This window comes from Odocoileus virginianus, unplaced genomic scaffold, assembly GCF_023699985.2.
Source record: "Odocoileus virginianus isolate 20LAN1187 ecotype Illinois unplaced genomic scaffold, Ovbor_1.2 Unplaced_Contig_16, whole genome shotgun sequence".
NCBI classification, from domain to species: Eukaryota; Metazoa; Chordata; class Mammalia; order Artiodactyla; family Cervidae; genus Odocoileus; species Odocoileus virginianus.
Genome location: NW_027224333.1, coordinates 1,538,694 through 1,556,590, shown reverse-complemented (window position 1 = coordinate 1,556,590; position 17,897 = coordinate 1,538,694). Strand labels below are relative to the sequence as shown.

Sequence of the window (17,897 nt, the reverse complement as noted above, 5' to 3'; positions counted from 1 at the left end):
TGGCATAGCTGAGATTTGAACCAAGGCAGTGCTGTTTCAAAGCCTGTGTTTTTAACCACTATGCCATGGTGCCTTTCCAGTGGTGATTATTCAAAATGTAGAGGGGAAAAGCATGAAATTAAAGAGCCAGATAAGTGATACTTTGAATTCTTTTAAAATATATCTGTGAAGAAAATATACCAGCATGTTACAGCGATTCTTTCTCTAAAGTATTGAAAGGTTGCTGCTAGGAGCCGTGAACAACGCTGGGATTCTTGGCCTCCGGAGGAGAGGAATTCGATCCAGGGCCAGTGACAGGCTTGATCACTCAGAGCTTTTTGTGTAATAAAGTTTTATTAAAGTATAAAAACCACAGATTTTGACCTGTGGTGCTAGAGAAAACTCTTGCGAGTCCCTTGGACAGCAAGGAGATCAATCCAGTCAATCCTGGAGGAAATCAGTCCTGAATATTCATTGGAAGGACTCATGCTGAAGCTGAAGCTCCAATACTTTGGCTACCTGATGTGAAGAGATGACTCATTGGAAAAGACCCTGATGCTGGGAAAGATTGAAGGCAGGAGGAGAAGGGGAAGACAGAGGATGAGATGGTTGGATGGCATCACCAACTCGATGGACATGAGTTTGAGCAAGCTCCGGGAGTTGGTGATGGACAGGGAGGCCTGGTGTGCTGTAGTCCATGGGGTTGCAAAGAGTCGGACACGACTGAGCGACTGAACTGAACTGAAAGTATAAAAGAGATAGAGAAAGCTTCTGACAGACATCAGGAGGGGACGAAAGAGTGCCCCCATGCTAGTTTTAGCAAGGAGTTACATACCCATTAGTCAGTCAGTCAGTTCAGTTGCTCAGTCGTGTCTGACTCTTTGCAACCCCATGAACCGCAGCACACCAGGCCTCCCTGTCCATCACCAACTCCTGGAGCTTACCCAAACTCATGTCCATTGAGTCAGTGATGCCATCCAAACATCTCATCCTCTGTCATCCTCTTCTCCTCCTGCCCTCAATCTTTCCCAGCATCAGGGTCTTTTCAAATGAGTCAGCTCTTCGCATCAGGTGGCCATTGGAGTTTCAGCTTCAACATCAGTCCTTCCAATGAACACCCAAGACTGATCTCCTTTAGGATGGACTGGTTGGATCTCCTTTTGCAGTCCAAGGGACTCTCAAGAGTCTTCTCCAACACCACAGTTCAAAAGCATCAATTCTTTGGTGCTCAACCTTCTTTATAGTCCAACTCTCACATCCATACATGATTACTGGAAAAACCATAGCCTTGACTAGATGGACCTTTGTTGACAAAGTAATGTCTCTGCTTTTTAATATGCTGTCTAGGTTGGTCATAACTTTCTTTCCAAGGAGTAAGCGTCTTTTAATTTTGTGGCTGCAATCACCATCTGCAGTGATTTTGGAGCCCCCCAAAATAAAGTCAGTCACTGTTTCCACTGTTTCCCCATCTATTTACCATGAAGTGATGGGACCGGATGCCATAATCTTCGTTTTCTGAATGTTGAGCTTTAAACCAACTTTTTTCACTCTCCTCTTTCACTTTCATCAAGAGGCTCTTTAGTTCCTCTTCACTTTCTGCCATAAGGGTGGTGTCATCTGCATATCTGAGATTGTTGATATTTCTCCTGGTAATCTTGATTCCAGTTTGTGCTTCTTCCATTCCACCATTTGTCATGATGTACTCTGCATACAAGTTAAATAAGCAGAGTGACAATATACAGCCTTGACATACTCCTTTTCCTATTTGGAACCAGTCTGTTGTTCCATGTCCAGTTCTAACTGTTGCTTCCTGACCTGCATATAGGTTTCTCAAGAGGCAGGTCAGGTGGTCTGGTATTCCCTTCTCTTTCAGAATTTTCCACAGTTTATTGTGATCCACACAGTCAAAGGCTTTGGCATAGTCAATAAAGCAGAAATAAATGTTTTTCTGGAATTCTTTTGCTTTTTCGATGATCCAGCAGATGTTGGCAATTTGATCTCTTGTTCCTCTGCCTTTTCTAAAATCAGCTTGAACATCTGGAAGTTCATGGTTCACGTATTGCTGAAGCCTGGCTTGGAGAATTTTGAGCATTACTTTACTAGAGTGTGAGATGAGTGCAATTGTGTGGTAGTTTGAGCATTCTTTGGCATTGCCTTTCTTTGGGAAAGAAATATTCCTATTAGCAAGCTGCTAATTAGAGAAAGGAAACACCTCAAAACTGAGAGAGCTGCACCAGGCCCTCACCCACAACATGCATTTTGAGATAGCATTGGCACAAGGTGAGTCATCCCAGGCCATAAAACAATTGACATGAATCTTGAAGAAAGGCAGATTTCCAAGCAAATGCATAGTTCATTCGGAGAAGGCAATGGCACCCTACTCCAGTACTCTTGCCTGGAAAATCCCATGGATGGAGGAGCCTGGTAGGCTGCAGTCCATGGGGTTGCACAGAGTCAGACACAACTGAAGCGACTTAGCAGCAGCAGCAGCATAGCTCATTAACGTAACTTAAGAAAACATTTCCATAAGGAAAAGTGCTGCACTCAATATGCCAGCAAATTTGGAAAACTCATCAGTGGCCATAGGACTGGAAAAGGTCAGTTTTCATTCCAATCCCAAAGAAAGGCAATACCAAAGAATGTTCAAACTACCACACAATTGCACTCATCTCACACGCTAGCAAAGTAATGCTCAAAATTCTCCAAGCCAGACTTCAACAGTATGTGAACTGTGAACTTCCAGATGTTCAAGCTGGATTTAGAAAAGGCAGAGGAACCAGAGATTAAATTGCCAACATCTGTTGGATCATTGAAAAAGCAAGAGAATTCCAGAAAAACATCTACTTCTGCTTTATTGATTATGCCAAAGCTTTTGACTGTGTAGATCACAACAAACTGTGGAAAATTCTTAAAGAGATGGGAATACCAGACCACCTTACCTGCCTCCTGAGAAATCTGTATGCAGGTCAAGAAGCAAGTTAGAACTGGACATGGAACAACAGACTGGTTCCAAATTGGGAAAGGAGTACATCAAGGCTATATGTTGTCACCCTGCTTATTTAACTTATATGCAGAGTACATCATGAGAAATGCTGGGCTGGATGAAGCATAAGCTGGAATCAAGATTGCCAGGAGAAGTATCAATAACCTCAGATACGCAGATGACACCACCCTTATGGCAGAAGGTGAAAAGGAACTGAAGAGCCTCTTGATGAAAGTGAAAGAGGAGAGTGAAAATGCTGGCCTAAAGCTCAACATTCAGAAAATGAAGATCATGGCATATGGTCCTATCACTTCATGGGGAAACAATGGAAACAGTGAGAGACTTTATTTTCTTGGGCTCCAAAATCACTGCAGATGGTGACTGCAGCCATGAAATTAAAAGACGCTTGCTCCTTGGAAGAAAAGCTATGACCAACCTAGACAGTGTATTAAAAAGCAGAGACATTACTTTGCTGACAAAGGTCCATATAGTCAAAGCTATGGTTTTTCCAGTAGTCATGTATGGATGTGAGAGTTGGACTATAAAGAAAACTGAGTGTTGAAGAATTGATATTTTGAACTGTGGTGTTGGAGAAGACTCTTGAGAGTCCCTTGGACTGCAAGGTGATCCAACCAGTCAATCCTAAAGGAAATCAGTCCTGAATATTCATTGGAAGGACTGATGCTGAAGCTGAAACTCCAGTACTTTGGCCACCTGATGGAAGAACTGACTCATTGGAAAAGACCCTGATGCTGGGAAAGATTGAAGGCAGGAGGAGAAGGGGACGACAGAGGATGAGATGGTTGGATGGCATCACCGACTCAATGGACGTGAGTTTGAGCAAGCTCTGGGAGTTGGTGATGGACAGGAAAGCCTGGCGTGCTGCAGTCCATGGGGTCGCAAAGAGTCAGACACGACTGAGTGACTGAACTGAACTGAGCTCAAGGTTTGAGATAAAGTTAAGTTCGGGTGGAACCAGGTGTTGCCAACAACACAGGATTAGAAGAGAAAGGAAGAAGTCTTCCACTTGCAGTTTTAGTTCCTTCTGCTGCTGGGGACCTCTGGCCTCCCTACCGATGCTATTAACACTCTCTCTATGATGACAGATAATTGCTGTTTTCTTCTTGCTACTTTTCTGAATTTTCCAAGGGTTTTTTTTTTGCAAGTTGGGTGGTAAGTTGTACATTTGAAAAATGGTACAATATTTCTGATTTTGAGTGCTCTTCTAGAGCCTTGCCATTCCCTTAAAAAGTAATGGAATTTCCTTCCTTTACCTTGAACCTGAGCGGTGTTTTGTGACTTCCTCAATGAAAGGAATGTGGCCAGGGGAACTCCCTGAAGGTCCAGTGGTTAGTGGGGCTTTGCAGCTGGCTCAGTGGTAAAGAATCCGCCTCCCAATGCAGGAGACGTGGGTTCAATCTCTGGGTCGGAAGATCCCATGGAGAAGGAAATGGCAACCCACTCTAGTATTCTTGCCTGGAGAATCCCATGGACAGAGGAGCCTGGTGAGCTACAGTCCATGGGGTCGCAGAAGAATCGGATATTACTTAGCGACTGAACAACAACAACAACCAGTGGTTAGGACTTGGTGCTTTCACTGCTGGGGTCTGGGTTCAATTCCTGGCCAGGGAACTATGCAAAGTCACCCCCTCCTTCTGAGTCCCCTAAAAGGCCCCCAGTTAGATCTACAGATTAGGTCATATTTATTTTCCTTTACCAATTATGTCTGATTGTCACGACCATGTTTTGCTCTTTCAAAAAGTTTTAAGTTGCAGTTGTTCTCCAGAGTGACTTTTTGTTTCAACCGTTATTGCCCAGAGTTGTTGCTTGTTTAGGGATTTGGTTAAGTTTCAGGTAACATGAACTTCTTTATAATAGAACATCCAAGTGTCTGCAGTTCTTCACTCTGCTGCTGTTTAGGTTTTTCTTACAGGGGCTCCCTGTGGTGAGTTAACAGCCTGCCGCCGCCTTTTTCCCATTAGAGATTTTCTTTACCGCGTATAAAACAAGGCTATTACCATCTTGTTTTTGTAAAAGTGAGAATGAAATCTTTGCTTTCTAACTTTATGCTTTCTCTTTTCTTATTGGTTGCTACTGACTTCGGCAATATACTTCTTCCCTGGGCACTCATCGGTGGGTATAGTTTTCAGCTTGGCATGGTTCAAACCTCAAACTTTTAGAGTTTTAAAAGCAGCTAAGTTGCGCAGTCAATAAATCTGTTACTATGGCCACTTTACTGTGTGTAGGGTGATTACTCCACTTTGCCTATAGCGACTTCTCAATTTGATCAAAATGCAGTTTTGTCAGGTCATGGGTGAGTCCTCCAGATGTAAAAATACATAAAGCAGTGAGAGCAGCCTGTGCTCAAATATTTTAATAACCACCCTTCCCTTTAACCATCTTATTCTGGCACTTTTGTGGTCTCCGCCTTATAATTCACATTGCCATGCTCTTTGCCAAAGTAATGTTAATTTAGTGCTTATTGCAACCTCTTGTCTTTGTAAGAGTACGTGATTTTTCTCGTTAACTGGGGGTGAGCGTTGGTCCTGCTGCAGAGCGTTTTCTCTGGGTCAAATGAGTTCCTACGTGATCTGTAAATCAGGTTCTAATGGCAGTGTAACTGAGGGAGATGTCTTGGTTTATTTGCGATTGTTTTCCAGATGAGGGGAGCCAGGTTAATGGGAGTGGAATTGTGATCTTAGGCAAGAGAGGAAGAAATATGCAACTTTGCTACTGCCCTGGCAGCAGGCGCCCTTTTGACTGGATTTTAAGGAAAATTAGAAGTGAGTGCCTGCACTCAGGGCAGCTTGCCCAGGGCAGCGTGCCTCCAGCCTGGCATGGCTCTTGGCTTGTCTTAGTCTGTTCGGTTGGCTATAACAAAATACCACAGGCTGGGTGGCTTATAAACAGATATTTATTCCTCACAGTGCTGGAGGCTGGAAGTCTGAGATCAGGCTGCCAGCGTGGTTGACTGAGGGCTCTTCTCCCAGTCACAGATTTCTTGTTGTGTCCTTATGTGGTGGAAGGGGCCAGTGTGCTCCCTAGGGCCTCTTTTATATGAGCACTAATCCCATTTATGAGGACTCTGCCCTTAGCATCCAATCGCTTCCCAAAGATCCCACCTTTTAATACCATCCACTGGGGATTAGGGTTTCAAGATATGAATTTGGGGTGGGGGCACAAACATTCAGACCATAGAATGACTCTCCCACCAGTTAAGTCTTGCCAGCATTTTCACTCTCCCATTGCTGCTACTGGCGTTGTTGTTCAGTCACTCAGTCGTGTCCCACTCTTCGCAGCCCTATGTACTCCAGCACTCCAGGCTTCCCTGTCCTCCCAAAGTTTGCTTAAAGTCATGTCCATTGAGTCGGTGATGCTATACAACCATCTCATGTTGTCCCCTTCTCCTCCTGCCCTCAATCTTTCCCAGCATCAGGGTCTTCAAATGAGTCAGTTCTTTGCATCAGGTGGCCAGAGGATTGGAGATTCAGCTTCAGTATCAATCTTTCCACAGAATGCTCAGGGTTGATTTCTTTTAGGATTGACTAGTTTGATCTCCTTGCAGTCCAAGGGACTCTCAAGAGTCTTCTCTAACATCACAGTTCAAAAGCACCAGTTCTTCAGCATTCAACCTTCTTTATGTTCCAACTCATATCCATACAGGACTATTGGAAAAACCACAGCTTTGACTTGACAGACCTTTGTAGGTCTTGGCTATCCACACTACAGCCCCAGAGGCTGCCTGCCTGCATGGTCCACTTTATCTCTTAGGGGAGCTGGTTACTGGTTTGATTACAGTGATTTGATTTTGAGTGGTAGGCCTCAACCCTATTCCCCACCCCTCCACCAGCTGTCTCATTTTGATGTCCTGCTTTTGCAGAATGTGAGGTTTTCCATAAATGTGTGTAGTCGACTGTCAGTATGACTGGCTCTGTATTTGTGAATTTGCCTTCTCACTAAAATGTATTTGTAAGCCCCAGAGCAATTAATATGTGTGGTGCTTGGCCAGTCATTTGCAGAGTGCACGTGGTGAGCTGCCAGAAATGCATGATCCTTGCTAAGGTTGGAGAAGATGGTGCTCAGCTCTCTTGTTTTAGTTCCCAGACCAGAAACAAGTGTCCTTTTCACTTTAGTACCATATTTTTCCCATTTTTGTTCCTTTTTTTTTAACTGGTAATTTCATTATTTCCAATGGCCCTGAGATGCAGGGTGGGAGGTCCTGTAGTGTTTCTGAGCCTGAGAAGGCTGCACTATGCCTTATGGAGAAAATACGTGTGTTAGACAAGCTTCCTGCAGCATGAGTGACAGTGCTGTTGGTTGTGAGTTCAGTGTGAATGAGTCAACAATATATATTTGATATTTTTGCTGTTGTCATTTAGTTGCTAAGTTGTGTCTGACTCTTTTGCAACCCCATGGACTGTAGCCCACCAGGCTCCTCTGTCCATGGGATTTCCCAGGCAAGAAGACTGCAGTGGGTTGCCATTTCCTTCTTTAGGGTATCTTCTCAACTTAGAGATTGAACCCACATCTCCTGTATTGGTGGGTGGATTCTTTACTGCTGAGCCATGTGGGAAGTCCATATGTATCTGATAAGGTGTCTTTAAATGGAAACACAAAATAAAGTTATATATTGATGTTGTGACTAAAGGCTCCAAGTAACCTAACCTTATAATTCTTTAGGGATAGTGCTTCAGTACTCACTAATTCAGTGGCCATGGTGACTTTATAGCACATAACTGCCTCAAATAATAAGTAATTAATGTTTGGGTTTCCCAAAAATTCATATGTTGAAACCTAATCCCCAGTACGATAATATTAAGAGGAAGGACTTTTGGAAGGTGATGAGGTAATGAAGGTGGGGCCCTCCTGGATGGGATTAGTGCCCTTATGAAAGAGACCTATAGACCTCCATCACATGAAGACACAGTGAGTAGACAGCCACATGAACTAGGAAGTGGACTCTCAGCAGGCACTAAATCTGTTAGTGCCTTGATCTTGGACTTGCCAGCCTCTGAAAATGTGAGAAATAAATGTATGTTGTTGATAAGCCAACCAGTCTGTGGTATTTTTGTTACAGCAGTCGATACTGACTAAGACAGACTGTTTTCATCACAGCAGAACCACTTATGCTGAAATCAGTCTTTCTGGTACCAGAAAATAGAGCACATAGATTGTCCTTCCAGGACTGTGCAGATGCCCTGCTTTCATTTCTAACCACAGATTTTCTCTTCCAGATGTAAGTAGCATGGTCAATACAGGAGTGATCAGTGGTTCTGAAAACCTGATGGATTTCCTCGACGAGCCATTCCCTGATGTGGGGACATATGAGGACTTCCACACCATCGACTGGCTGAGGGAAAAATCACGGGACACTGACAGACACAGGAAGGTCTGTGCTGTTCATAAAGCCACATTGAGGGGAATCACTTCAGAGGGCTTAGTCATGCTTTCACCAGATATTTACTGAGCTAGTACTTGGATTCATGCATCATGTTCTAAGGCGGGTTCTAGAGAAGAAAAGGAAGTGATGTGAACAGATAATTATAGTACCAGGTGCTTTGGGTGGGAGGCTGTGTCATACCAAGGTGTGGTGTGGAGGGCGAGGAGGGGGCTCTGGAACCAGATAGATTGGGTATATCCTGACCATGCCACCTTCAGGCTGGGTCACTTTTGGGGTGCTATTTTTGGACCTTGCAAGTGGACCTTCTCACTTGCAAGAATGAAGTTAATTATACCTAGAGATAAATGAGGCTATGTGTGTATGAAAGCACATATTACAGCACCTGGCATCTCACTGGCTTCAAGATGCATTTTAATGGACTCCAATAAAGTTGTGTATCCAGTGCTGTGGGATCATTTAGGAGGGGCCATGAAGGAGGGACTTTATAGTGAGGGTGGCATTTCAGTGGGGTGTTGATGGATGAGTAAGAGTGTGCTAGGCAGAGGAAGGGGAAAGGGTCCTAATCAGGAGCTGCCCTTTTTTAGGTCACGGGAACATGAAAAACTGCACATTTAGGCAGTTTAAGGAGCTCTGAGGTCTGGTGGCAGAGTCAAGGAAGGAGAGGACTATAGATGAGCTTGGGTGCATGGGCAATGGGGCCACATTGGGAATGACTGAGTAGAAGAGTTGACATTTCCTTTTGATGGCCACAAGAGAGATGCTCCACCAGGGGTTAAACAGGAAGCTTGGAAATGAGTTCAGGAGAAAGAGGAAGAAGATCTGACAAGAGTGCCAACGGAGAGAGGCTTGGGGTCACGATCCTTCACAGGAGCCATTGGCAGGATGGGGGGCAGTACTGGGATCAGGATGATGGCCTGGCTGTGGTCCAAAGGAGGTGAGACCTTGGATGACGAGATGGGAGGAAAGCAGAGCAGCAGATGTTCAGGTGAGGCCACTGAGTTGTGTTTCAGCCGCTGTGAAGTTTGAGCTGTTTGTCCAGCCTGCAGCCCTGTGCCGTTCAAGGGCATGGTCAGGATTGCGGTGGAGAATGAGAGGTCCTTGGCATGTGGGTGGGTGCTGAAGCTTTAGAAGTGATCCAGGTGGCCTGGGTCTGGAGAGGGAGAGATCAGGAGTGTTGCCAGGATATAGCGGGTTCCGTGGGAGGGACTGGGGACCAGGGATGGATGCTTAGGTGAAGGAGGGCAACCAGCAGAGTGGTCGCAAGTGAAAGGGGGAGAGAGTGGTGAGGATGGAGCTCCCTTCACTGAAAGGTCAGGTCAGAGATGCAGCAGCCACAAAGGCGAGGACAGCTTCAGAGAGTCTGAATGAGCTGTCACATCCAGAGTGAGACTGAGTCACATCATATTACACAGTGGCAGGGAAGGGAGGCTGAGAGGTGTGTAGAGAGTGAGATCCTGTGGACACTGATGCAGGCGATTGGCGTTGACCTGGAGGAACAGAGGCGAAGGGGCAGCCTTCCGTCCGGAACAGGGATCGCAGACTGTGGCCCTTGGGCAAATCCAGTGCATTGCCTATTCCCAGAACTCCCACTGCCTTGGCACACAACTGTGCCTGCGCATGCGCACACTCTTTATGGCTCTTCTTGTGTGACAACCACAGACTCCAGTAGTTGCCACAGAGACCATCTGATCTTCCAAGCTGAAAATATTGACTTTCTGTCTCTTTATAGGAAATGTTTGCCAGCCCTTGCTCTTAGGGGTGTAGGGGAATGATGATCTCAGGGATGTAGGATTCTGTTAACACAGCGAGGGAAAAGGGGGCTCCTAATTGCACTCATCTCACATGCTAGTAAAGTAATGCTCAAAATTCTCCAAGCCAGGCTTCAGCAATATGTGAACCGTGAACTTCCAGATGTTCAAGCTGGTTTTAGAAAAGGCAGAGGAGCCAGAGATCAAATTGCCAACATCCACTGGATCATCAAAAAAGCAAAAGAGTTCCAGAAAAACATCTATTTCTGCTTTATTGACTATGCCAAAGCCTTTGACTGTGTGGATCACAATAAACTGTGGAAAATTCTGAAAGAGACAGGAATACCAGACCACCTGACCTGCCTCTTGAGAAACCTATATGCAGGTCAGGAAGCAACAGTTAGAACTGGACATGGAACAACAGACTGGTTCCAAATAGGAAAAGGAGTACGTCAAGGCTATATATTGTCACCCTGCTTATTTAACTTATATGCAGAGTACATCATGAGAAATGCTGGGCTGGAGGAAGCACAAGCTGGAATCAGGATTGCCGGGAGAAATATCAATAACCTCAGATATGCAGATGACACCACCCTTATGGCAGAAAGTGAAGAGGAACTAAAGAGCCTCTTGATGAAAGTGAAAGAGGAGAGTAAAAAAGTTGGTTTAAAGCTCAACATTCAGAAAACTAAGATCATGGCATCTGGTCCCATCACTTCATGCAAATAGATGGGGAAACAGTGGAAACAGTGTCAGACTTTATTTTTTGGGGCTCCAAAATCACTGCAGATGGTGATTGCAGCCATGAAATTAAAAGACACTCCTTGGAAGGAAAGTTATGACCAACCTAGATAGCATATTAAAAAGCAGAGACATTACTTTGCCAACAAAGGTCTGTCTAGTCAAGGCTATGGTTTTTCCAGTAGTCATGTATGGATGTGAGAGTTGGATGGTGAAGAAAGCTGAGCGCCGAAGAATTGATGCTTTTGAACTGTGGTGTTGGAGAAGATTCTTGAGAGTCCCTTGGACTGCAAGGAGATCCAACCAGTTCATCCTGAAGGAGATCAGCCCTGGGTGTTCATTGGAAGGACTGATGCTGAAGCTGAAACTCCAGTACTTTGGCCACCTCATGCGAAGAGTTGACTCATTGGAAAAGACCCTGATGCTGGGAGGGATTGGGGGCAGGAGGAGAAGGGGATGACAGAGGATGAGATGGTTGGATGGCATCACCGACTCAATGGACATGAGTTTGAGTAAACTCTGGGAGTTGGTGATGGACAGGGAGGCCTGGCGTGCTGCAATTCATGGGGTTGCAAAGAGTTGGACACGACTGAGCGACTGAGCTGACTGAACGACACTGTGTGTAGACATAACCATCTGCCTGGGAAACGTGGTCCATGCTGCCTCATTCAGCATTCTTGCTGTTGGTCAAGACCACAGTAAGTTGTCATATCATACAGGTCAGAATGGCCATCATCAAAAAGTCCAACGCTGTAGAGAGAGTCTACAAATAATAAATATGGAGAAAAAGGAACCTTTCTAGACCATTGGTGGGAAGGTCAGTTGGTACAGCACTATGGAGAACAGTATGGAGGTTACTTAAAAACTAAAAATAGAGGTATGATGTGATTCAACAATCCCACTCCTGGGCATATTAGAGAAAACTCTTAACTGTTTACATGCAAGACATGGAAGCAACCTAAGTGTCCCATCAGCAGAGGAATGGATAAAGAAGATGTGGTAATACATACAGTGGAGTACTTTCCAGCCATAAAAAAGAATGAAATAATGCCTTTTGTAGCAACATGGATTCAACTTGAGATTATCATGGTAAGTAAGGTAAGTCAGACAGAGAAAGACAAATATGATGTCGCTTATATGTGGAGTATAAAATATACAAATGTTTTATAGTTTTCTATGTATAGGTCTTTTGTTTCTTTAGGTAGATATACTCCTAAGTATTTTATTCTTTTTGTTGCAATGGTGAATGGTATTGTTTCCTTAATTTCTCTTTCTGTTTTCTCATTGTTAGTGTATAGGAATGCAAGAGATTTCTGTGTGTTAATTTTATATCCTGCAACTTTACTGTATTCATTGATTAGCTCTAGTAATTTTCTGGTAGAGTCTAAGAAATCAAAGAGGACACAAACAGATGGAGAAATATACCGTGTTCATGGATTGGAAGAATCAATATTGTCAAAATGGCTATACTACCCAAAGCAATCTATAGATTCAATGCAATCCCTATCAAACTACCAACGGTATTTTTCACAGAACTAGAACAAATAATTTCACAATTTGTATGGAAATACAAAAAACCTCGAATAGCCAAAGTAATCCTGAGAAAGAAGAATGGAACTGGAGGAATCAATCTGCCTGACTTCAGACTCTACTACAAAGCCACAGTCATCAAGACAGTATGGTACTGGCACAAAGACAGAAATATAGTTCAATGGAACAGAATAGAAAGCCCAGAGATAAATCCACGAACCTATGGACACCTTATCTTTGACAAAGGAGGCAAGAATATACAATAGAAAAAAGACAACCTCTTTAACAAGTGGTGCTGGGAAAACTGGTCAACCACCTGTAAAAGAATGAAACTAGAACACTTTCTAACACCATACACAAAAATAAACTCAAAATGGATTAAAGATCTAAATGTAAGACCAGAAACTATCAAACTCCTAGAGGAGAACATAGGCAAAACACTCTCCTACATAAATCACAGCAGGATCCTCTATGACCCACATCCCAGAATTTTAGAAATAAAAGCAAAAATAAACAAATGGGACCTAATGAAACTTAAAAGCTTTTGCACAACAAAGGAAACTATAAGCAAGGTGAAAAGACACCCCTCAGATTGGGAGAAAATAATAGCAAACGAAGCAACAGACAAAGGATTAATCTCAAAAATATACAAGCAACTCCTCCAGCTCAACTCCAGAAAAATAAATGACCCAATCAAAAAATGGGCCAAAGAACTCAACAGACATTTCTCCAAGGAAGACATACAGATGGCCTAACAAACACATGAAAAGATGCTCAACATCACTCATTATCAGAGAAATGCAAATCAAAACCACAATGAGGTACCATTATACGCCAGTCAGAATGGTTGCTATCCAAAAGTCTACAAGCGATAAATGCTGGAGAGGGTGTGGAGAAAAGGGAACCCTCTTACACTGTTGGTGGGAATGCAAATTAGTACAGCCACTATGGAAAACAGTGTGGAGATTTCTTAAAAGGCTGGAAATAGAACTGCCATATGACCCAGCAATCCCACTTCTGTGCATACACACCAAGGAAACCAGATCTGAAAGAGACACGTGCACCCCAATGTTCATCGCAGCACTGTTTATAATAGCCAGGACATGGAAGCAACCTAGATGCCCATCAGCAGACGAATGGATGAGGAAGCTGTGGTACATATACACCATGGAATATTACTCAGCCATTAAAAAGAATTCATTTGAATCAGTTCTAATGAGATGGATGAAACTGGAGCCCATTATACAGAGCGAAGTAAGCCAGAAAGATAAAGACCATTACAGTATACTAACACATATATATGGACTTTAGAAAGATGGTAACGATAACCCTATATGCAAAACAGAAAAAGAGACTCAGATGTATAGAACAGACTTGTGGACTCTGGGAGAAGGCGAGGGTGGGATGTTTCAAGAGAACAGCATTGAAACATGTATATTATCTAGGGTGCAACAGATCACCAGCCCAAGTTGGATACATGAGACAAGTGCTCGGGCCTGGTGCTCTGGGAAGACCCAGAGGGATCGGGTGGAGAGGGAGGTGGGAGGGGGGACTGGGATGGGGAATACATGTAAATCCATGGCTAATTCATTTCAATGTATGACAAAAACTACTGTAATGATGTAAAGTGATTAGCCTCCAACTAATAGAAATAAATGGAAAAATAAATAAATAAAAAATAAAAATAAATTAAAAAAAATATACAAATGAACTTATTTAATACAAATGAGTTTATTTCCAAAACAAAAACATTCCAAGACATAGAAAACAAATTTACGGTTACCATAGGGGAAAGTAGGGAGGAGATAAACTAGAAGTTTGGAATTGACAGATACACACTACTACATATAAAATAGATAACAATAAGGTCCTACTGTATAGCACAGGGAACTATATTTAATATCTTGTAATAACCTATAATGGAAAAGAATCTGAAAAAGAAGATATATATATAAACTGAATCACTTTGCTGTACACCTGAAATTAACACACCATTGTAAATCAACTATACTCCAATAAAAAAATAAGTTAAACACTTTAGAAAAAAGATATCCAAAAGTCCATAGCTGTAAACACACACACACACACACGTGTTCTTATGCTTGGAATGTACTAGTTAAATAAAATGTATTTGACCAAGATGTTCTTGCTGTTAACATGTAGCCTGAAAACCAAAGAAGGAAATGAAATCTTTGTTGGTCTTTTGTGAACAGGCGTTACTATATAAGCTGAAATAGTGATTCGTTTAGAAAATGCTGACACCAAAGTGATGGCTCCCTTCAGAATGACTTTGGAATAATCAGGGATCCAGTCATGCTTAGTAAGGCTTTTTTACTTAAGTGATTTTTTTGGGGGATTCTGATTTTTTGGAGATCGTCATCTTCATAGCTCTGTGAACGAGAAAGCCCATTTGACCATCATGCTCGGTAACTGAAAGAATCACCTAAGTGGCCATCTAGTTGCTTAATTGCATTTGTTTATTCAGTCACCCTGTTTCCTGAGGAAACAGTTGCAGAAAAGGAAGTTTGAATTGGAACGTGTATCCACATCAGCTCTGATGTCTTTTTATTTCTAGATAACCAGCAAAAGCAAGGAGTCCATATGGGAGTTCATCAAGAGCTTGCTGGATGCCTGGTCGGGATGGGCAGTCATGCTGCTCATCGGCCTACTGGCAGGTACGTGCTGTTTCTCTTGTACTTCATGCCAGGAGTTTGCGGCTTGAAATATGTAAGAGCAAAATAGAAGACTTACTAATCTAGCATTAGTGAAGCAAGGAGACCCCAAGGCATGGGTGGACCAGGTACAGTCATTGGAGACTGGTACCAAGAGAGCTGGGCTTCCCTGGTAACTCAGTGGTAAAGAATCCACTGGCCAGTGCAAGAGACACGGGTTCGATCCCTGGATTGGGAAGATCCCCTGGAGAAGGAATGGCAACCCACTCCAGTATTCTTGCCTGGAGAATCCCATGGACAGAGGAGCCTGGCGGGCTACAGTCCATGGGGTCACAAAAGTGGAACATGACTGAGAAACCAAAAGCACACACTTCACATTCTGTAGGACTTGGCTATTGAGCAGGCTCAAAAGGATGGGAACGTTTTGCTCTCTAAAACATCTTGTGAGAATGAACTTGACTAACACTGGCAGGCCCTGGGATGAACATCGAGAGATGCTCCCAGTAACACGAGACTCTGCAGGGTCTGAGAGAGGCCTGGGAGAGGTACCTCCAGTCCTTGGGCTGTTCTGACCCTCAGGGACTCTGTGTCCTTCATTTTTATAGTCCCAACACCACATCATTGTGACCCATCAGTGTTTTCAGAGCAAATGAACATGTATCTGGAGGGGACACCTCCCCTTTTAATAGCAAACACTCCAGCCCTCCATGGAAATCGTTTCCTGAAATTTCCTTCCTCTTAGGAGGCTGTGAAGGTTAATGTCAAAAAGGAAAAAACTGATCAAGTTAAAGAGATTTCCTTAAGAAAATCCCCTGCCTGTAGTAACATCATAGTTATGGTTATAGGACTGATCAGAGAATGACTGTGATATGGGTCCAGTGTAGTACATGCTGTCTGACAGCACTCCCATGGGGCACAGTGAAATTTTGTGATTGGAGGACTCTGATTTCTGGCCACTTGTCATTTGTTACATTGACAATGGTGGGAAGGGCTCGGTTGCCAGGGAAGGGCTCTGTGTGCCTGGTGGGTCATAAAGCGCCCAGAAAAGTGCTGAAGTGGCAGTCCTCTCCCTCCAGGCACGGCAGCTGCCCATTCGCCCCATCCTGCCCTTCCGCTCCCCATGGTGCTCCCCATGGATATTGGTAGCAGTTCATAGATATACGACATTTGCCACCCCTTTGTTTGACTGCTAATGTGAAGACCTTTAAAGGAAGGCGGAGAAGTATTTTGCTGTGAATTTTGATGTCTTTGTTTAGAATAGATTTATAAAATGCTACCTAGGGTTATTTTTGGCTCCTGGAAAGGAGAGATGGACATGGAAAATGAAGGAATCCGAGGAGATGTTCTGGCCTAGATTTATCAACTGATCCAAAAGCCTAGTTGGGCTGCCTTTAACACATCAGATACAAACAACCTGGCTTCTCTGGTAATCCAATTTCCCTCACTTCTTTTAGGTGGGATCACCTGGGGATTTAAAAATACTGCTGCCCAAATTGCAATTAAATAGTACTCCAGAAATGACGCCCTAGCATTGAGTAAAGCCCCTTCTACCTGTGGTGCCTCCCTCCTCTATTCAGGCGGCTAAAGTGTTCTTTTGATCTGGATGTACTGGGAAGGGAAATCCAGAAAACTCTTCCCCATTCGCCTTCCCATTCCCCAGCTGTCTAATGGTGGTGAGACCCAGGAGTCCCACTGCCTGGCCTGTCACCTCCTTAGTGGCAGCCTGGGTATTGTATTCTGACTCCTAAGATGGAGAGACCCAATGCAGTGCCTATGAAGGGCGTTAACCCAGAGCCACCGCTGGGGGTCGCTGTTGTTCCACACAACGTTTTTGTTCAAAGGTCATCTTTCTTGTCACCTTTTCTAAAAGTACCTTTCTCTCTCGGATCTTCATCCCCCTCGTCCACCATTATGTATGTATGTGTGTATGTATGTAACAGCTTTATTGAGCTGTAACTCACATACCATACAATTCATCTTTTTTGCAGCCAACACCAAGATCGATTCTAGAACATTTTCACCAGCTCCCAAAGAACCTCCCTACCCTTCAGCTATCAGCCACAGTGCCCCCAGCCTCTTTTTAGTCTTAGACAGCCGCCGATCTACTTTCTATCTCTGTAGATTTGCCTATTCTGGACATTTCATAAAATGGAATCATATAATATGTGATCCTTTCTGACTTGCTTCATTTAAGCATAATGTTTCCAAGGCGCATCCACACTGTCCCATGTGTCCGTACTTCATTCCTTTTTATTGCCATCCTAGGTGGATGACATTTGGTTCTTCCCTTCAACAGCTGATGGGCATACAGGTTGTTTCCACTTTTTGGCTTTTGTGAATATGCTGCTGTGAACATCTGCGTCCACATCTTTATGAGGATATATGTTTTCATTCCTCATGGGCAGACACCAAGGACTAGAATTCTTTGGTCAGATGGTGACTCTTGGTTTAGCTTTTTGAGGATCTGCCCACTTGTTCTCCGGCACCATTGTGGGAGATGGCCGCCACTGGAGCACACTGTATTCTTCTCTCCATCACTTACACCTGTTGTCAGAGCCCCTTACTTGGTGGTGGTTTAGTTGCTAAGTCATGTCCAACTCTTGCAACTCCATGGACTGTAGCCCACCAGGCTTCTCTGTCCATGGGATTCTCCAGGCAAGAATACTGGAGTGGGTTGCCATTTCCTTCTCCAGGGAATCTTCCCAACCCAGGAATCGAACCTGGGTCTCCTGCATTGCAGGCAGATTCTTTACCAGCTGAGCTACAAGGGAAGCCCCCTTACGTATGTACGTACTTAGTCTAGTGTCTTTCTCCCTGCATGAGGTGGGATTCCGTGAAGGCAG

General features: G+C 43.8%; 1 protein-coding gene across 2 annotated transcripts in view; it reads left to right on the top strand.

The window, feature by feature from the left end:
• The window catches only part of CLCN4 (chloride voltage-gated channel 4), a 73,294-nt gene that overhangs the window by 21,573 nt on the left and 33,824 nt on the right, over positions 1-17,897 (top strand). For both annotated transcript variants that reach the window (XM_020901293.2, XM_020901294.2), the window contains exons 3-4: positions 8,197-8,351; positions 14,958-15,057. In XM_020901293.2, coding sequence (XP_020756952.1) covers positions 8,208-8,351; positions 14,958-15,057 — 244 coding nt within the window. In that variant the 5' untranslated portion in view covers positions 8,197-8,207. The remainder of the gene's footprint in view (positions 1-8,196; positions 8,352-14,957; positions 15,058-17,897) is intronic.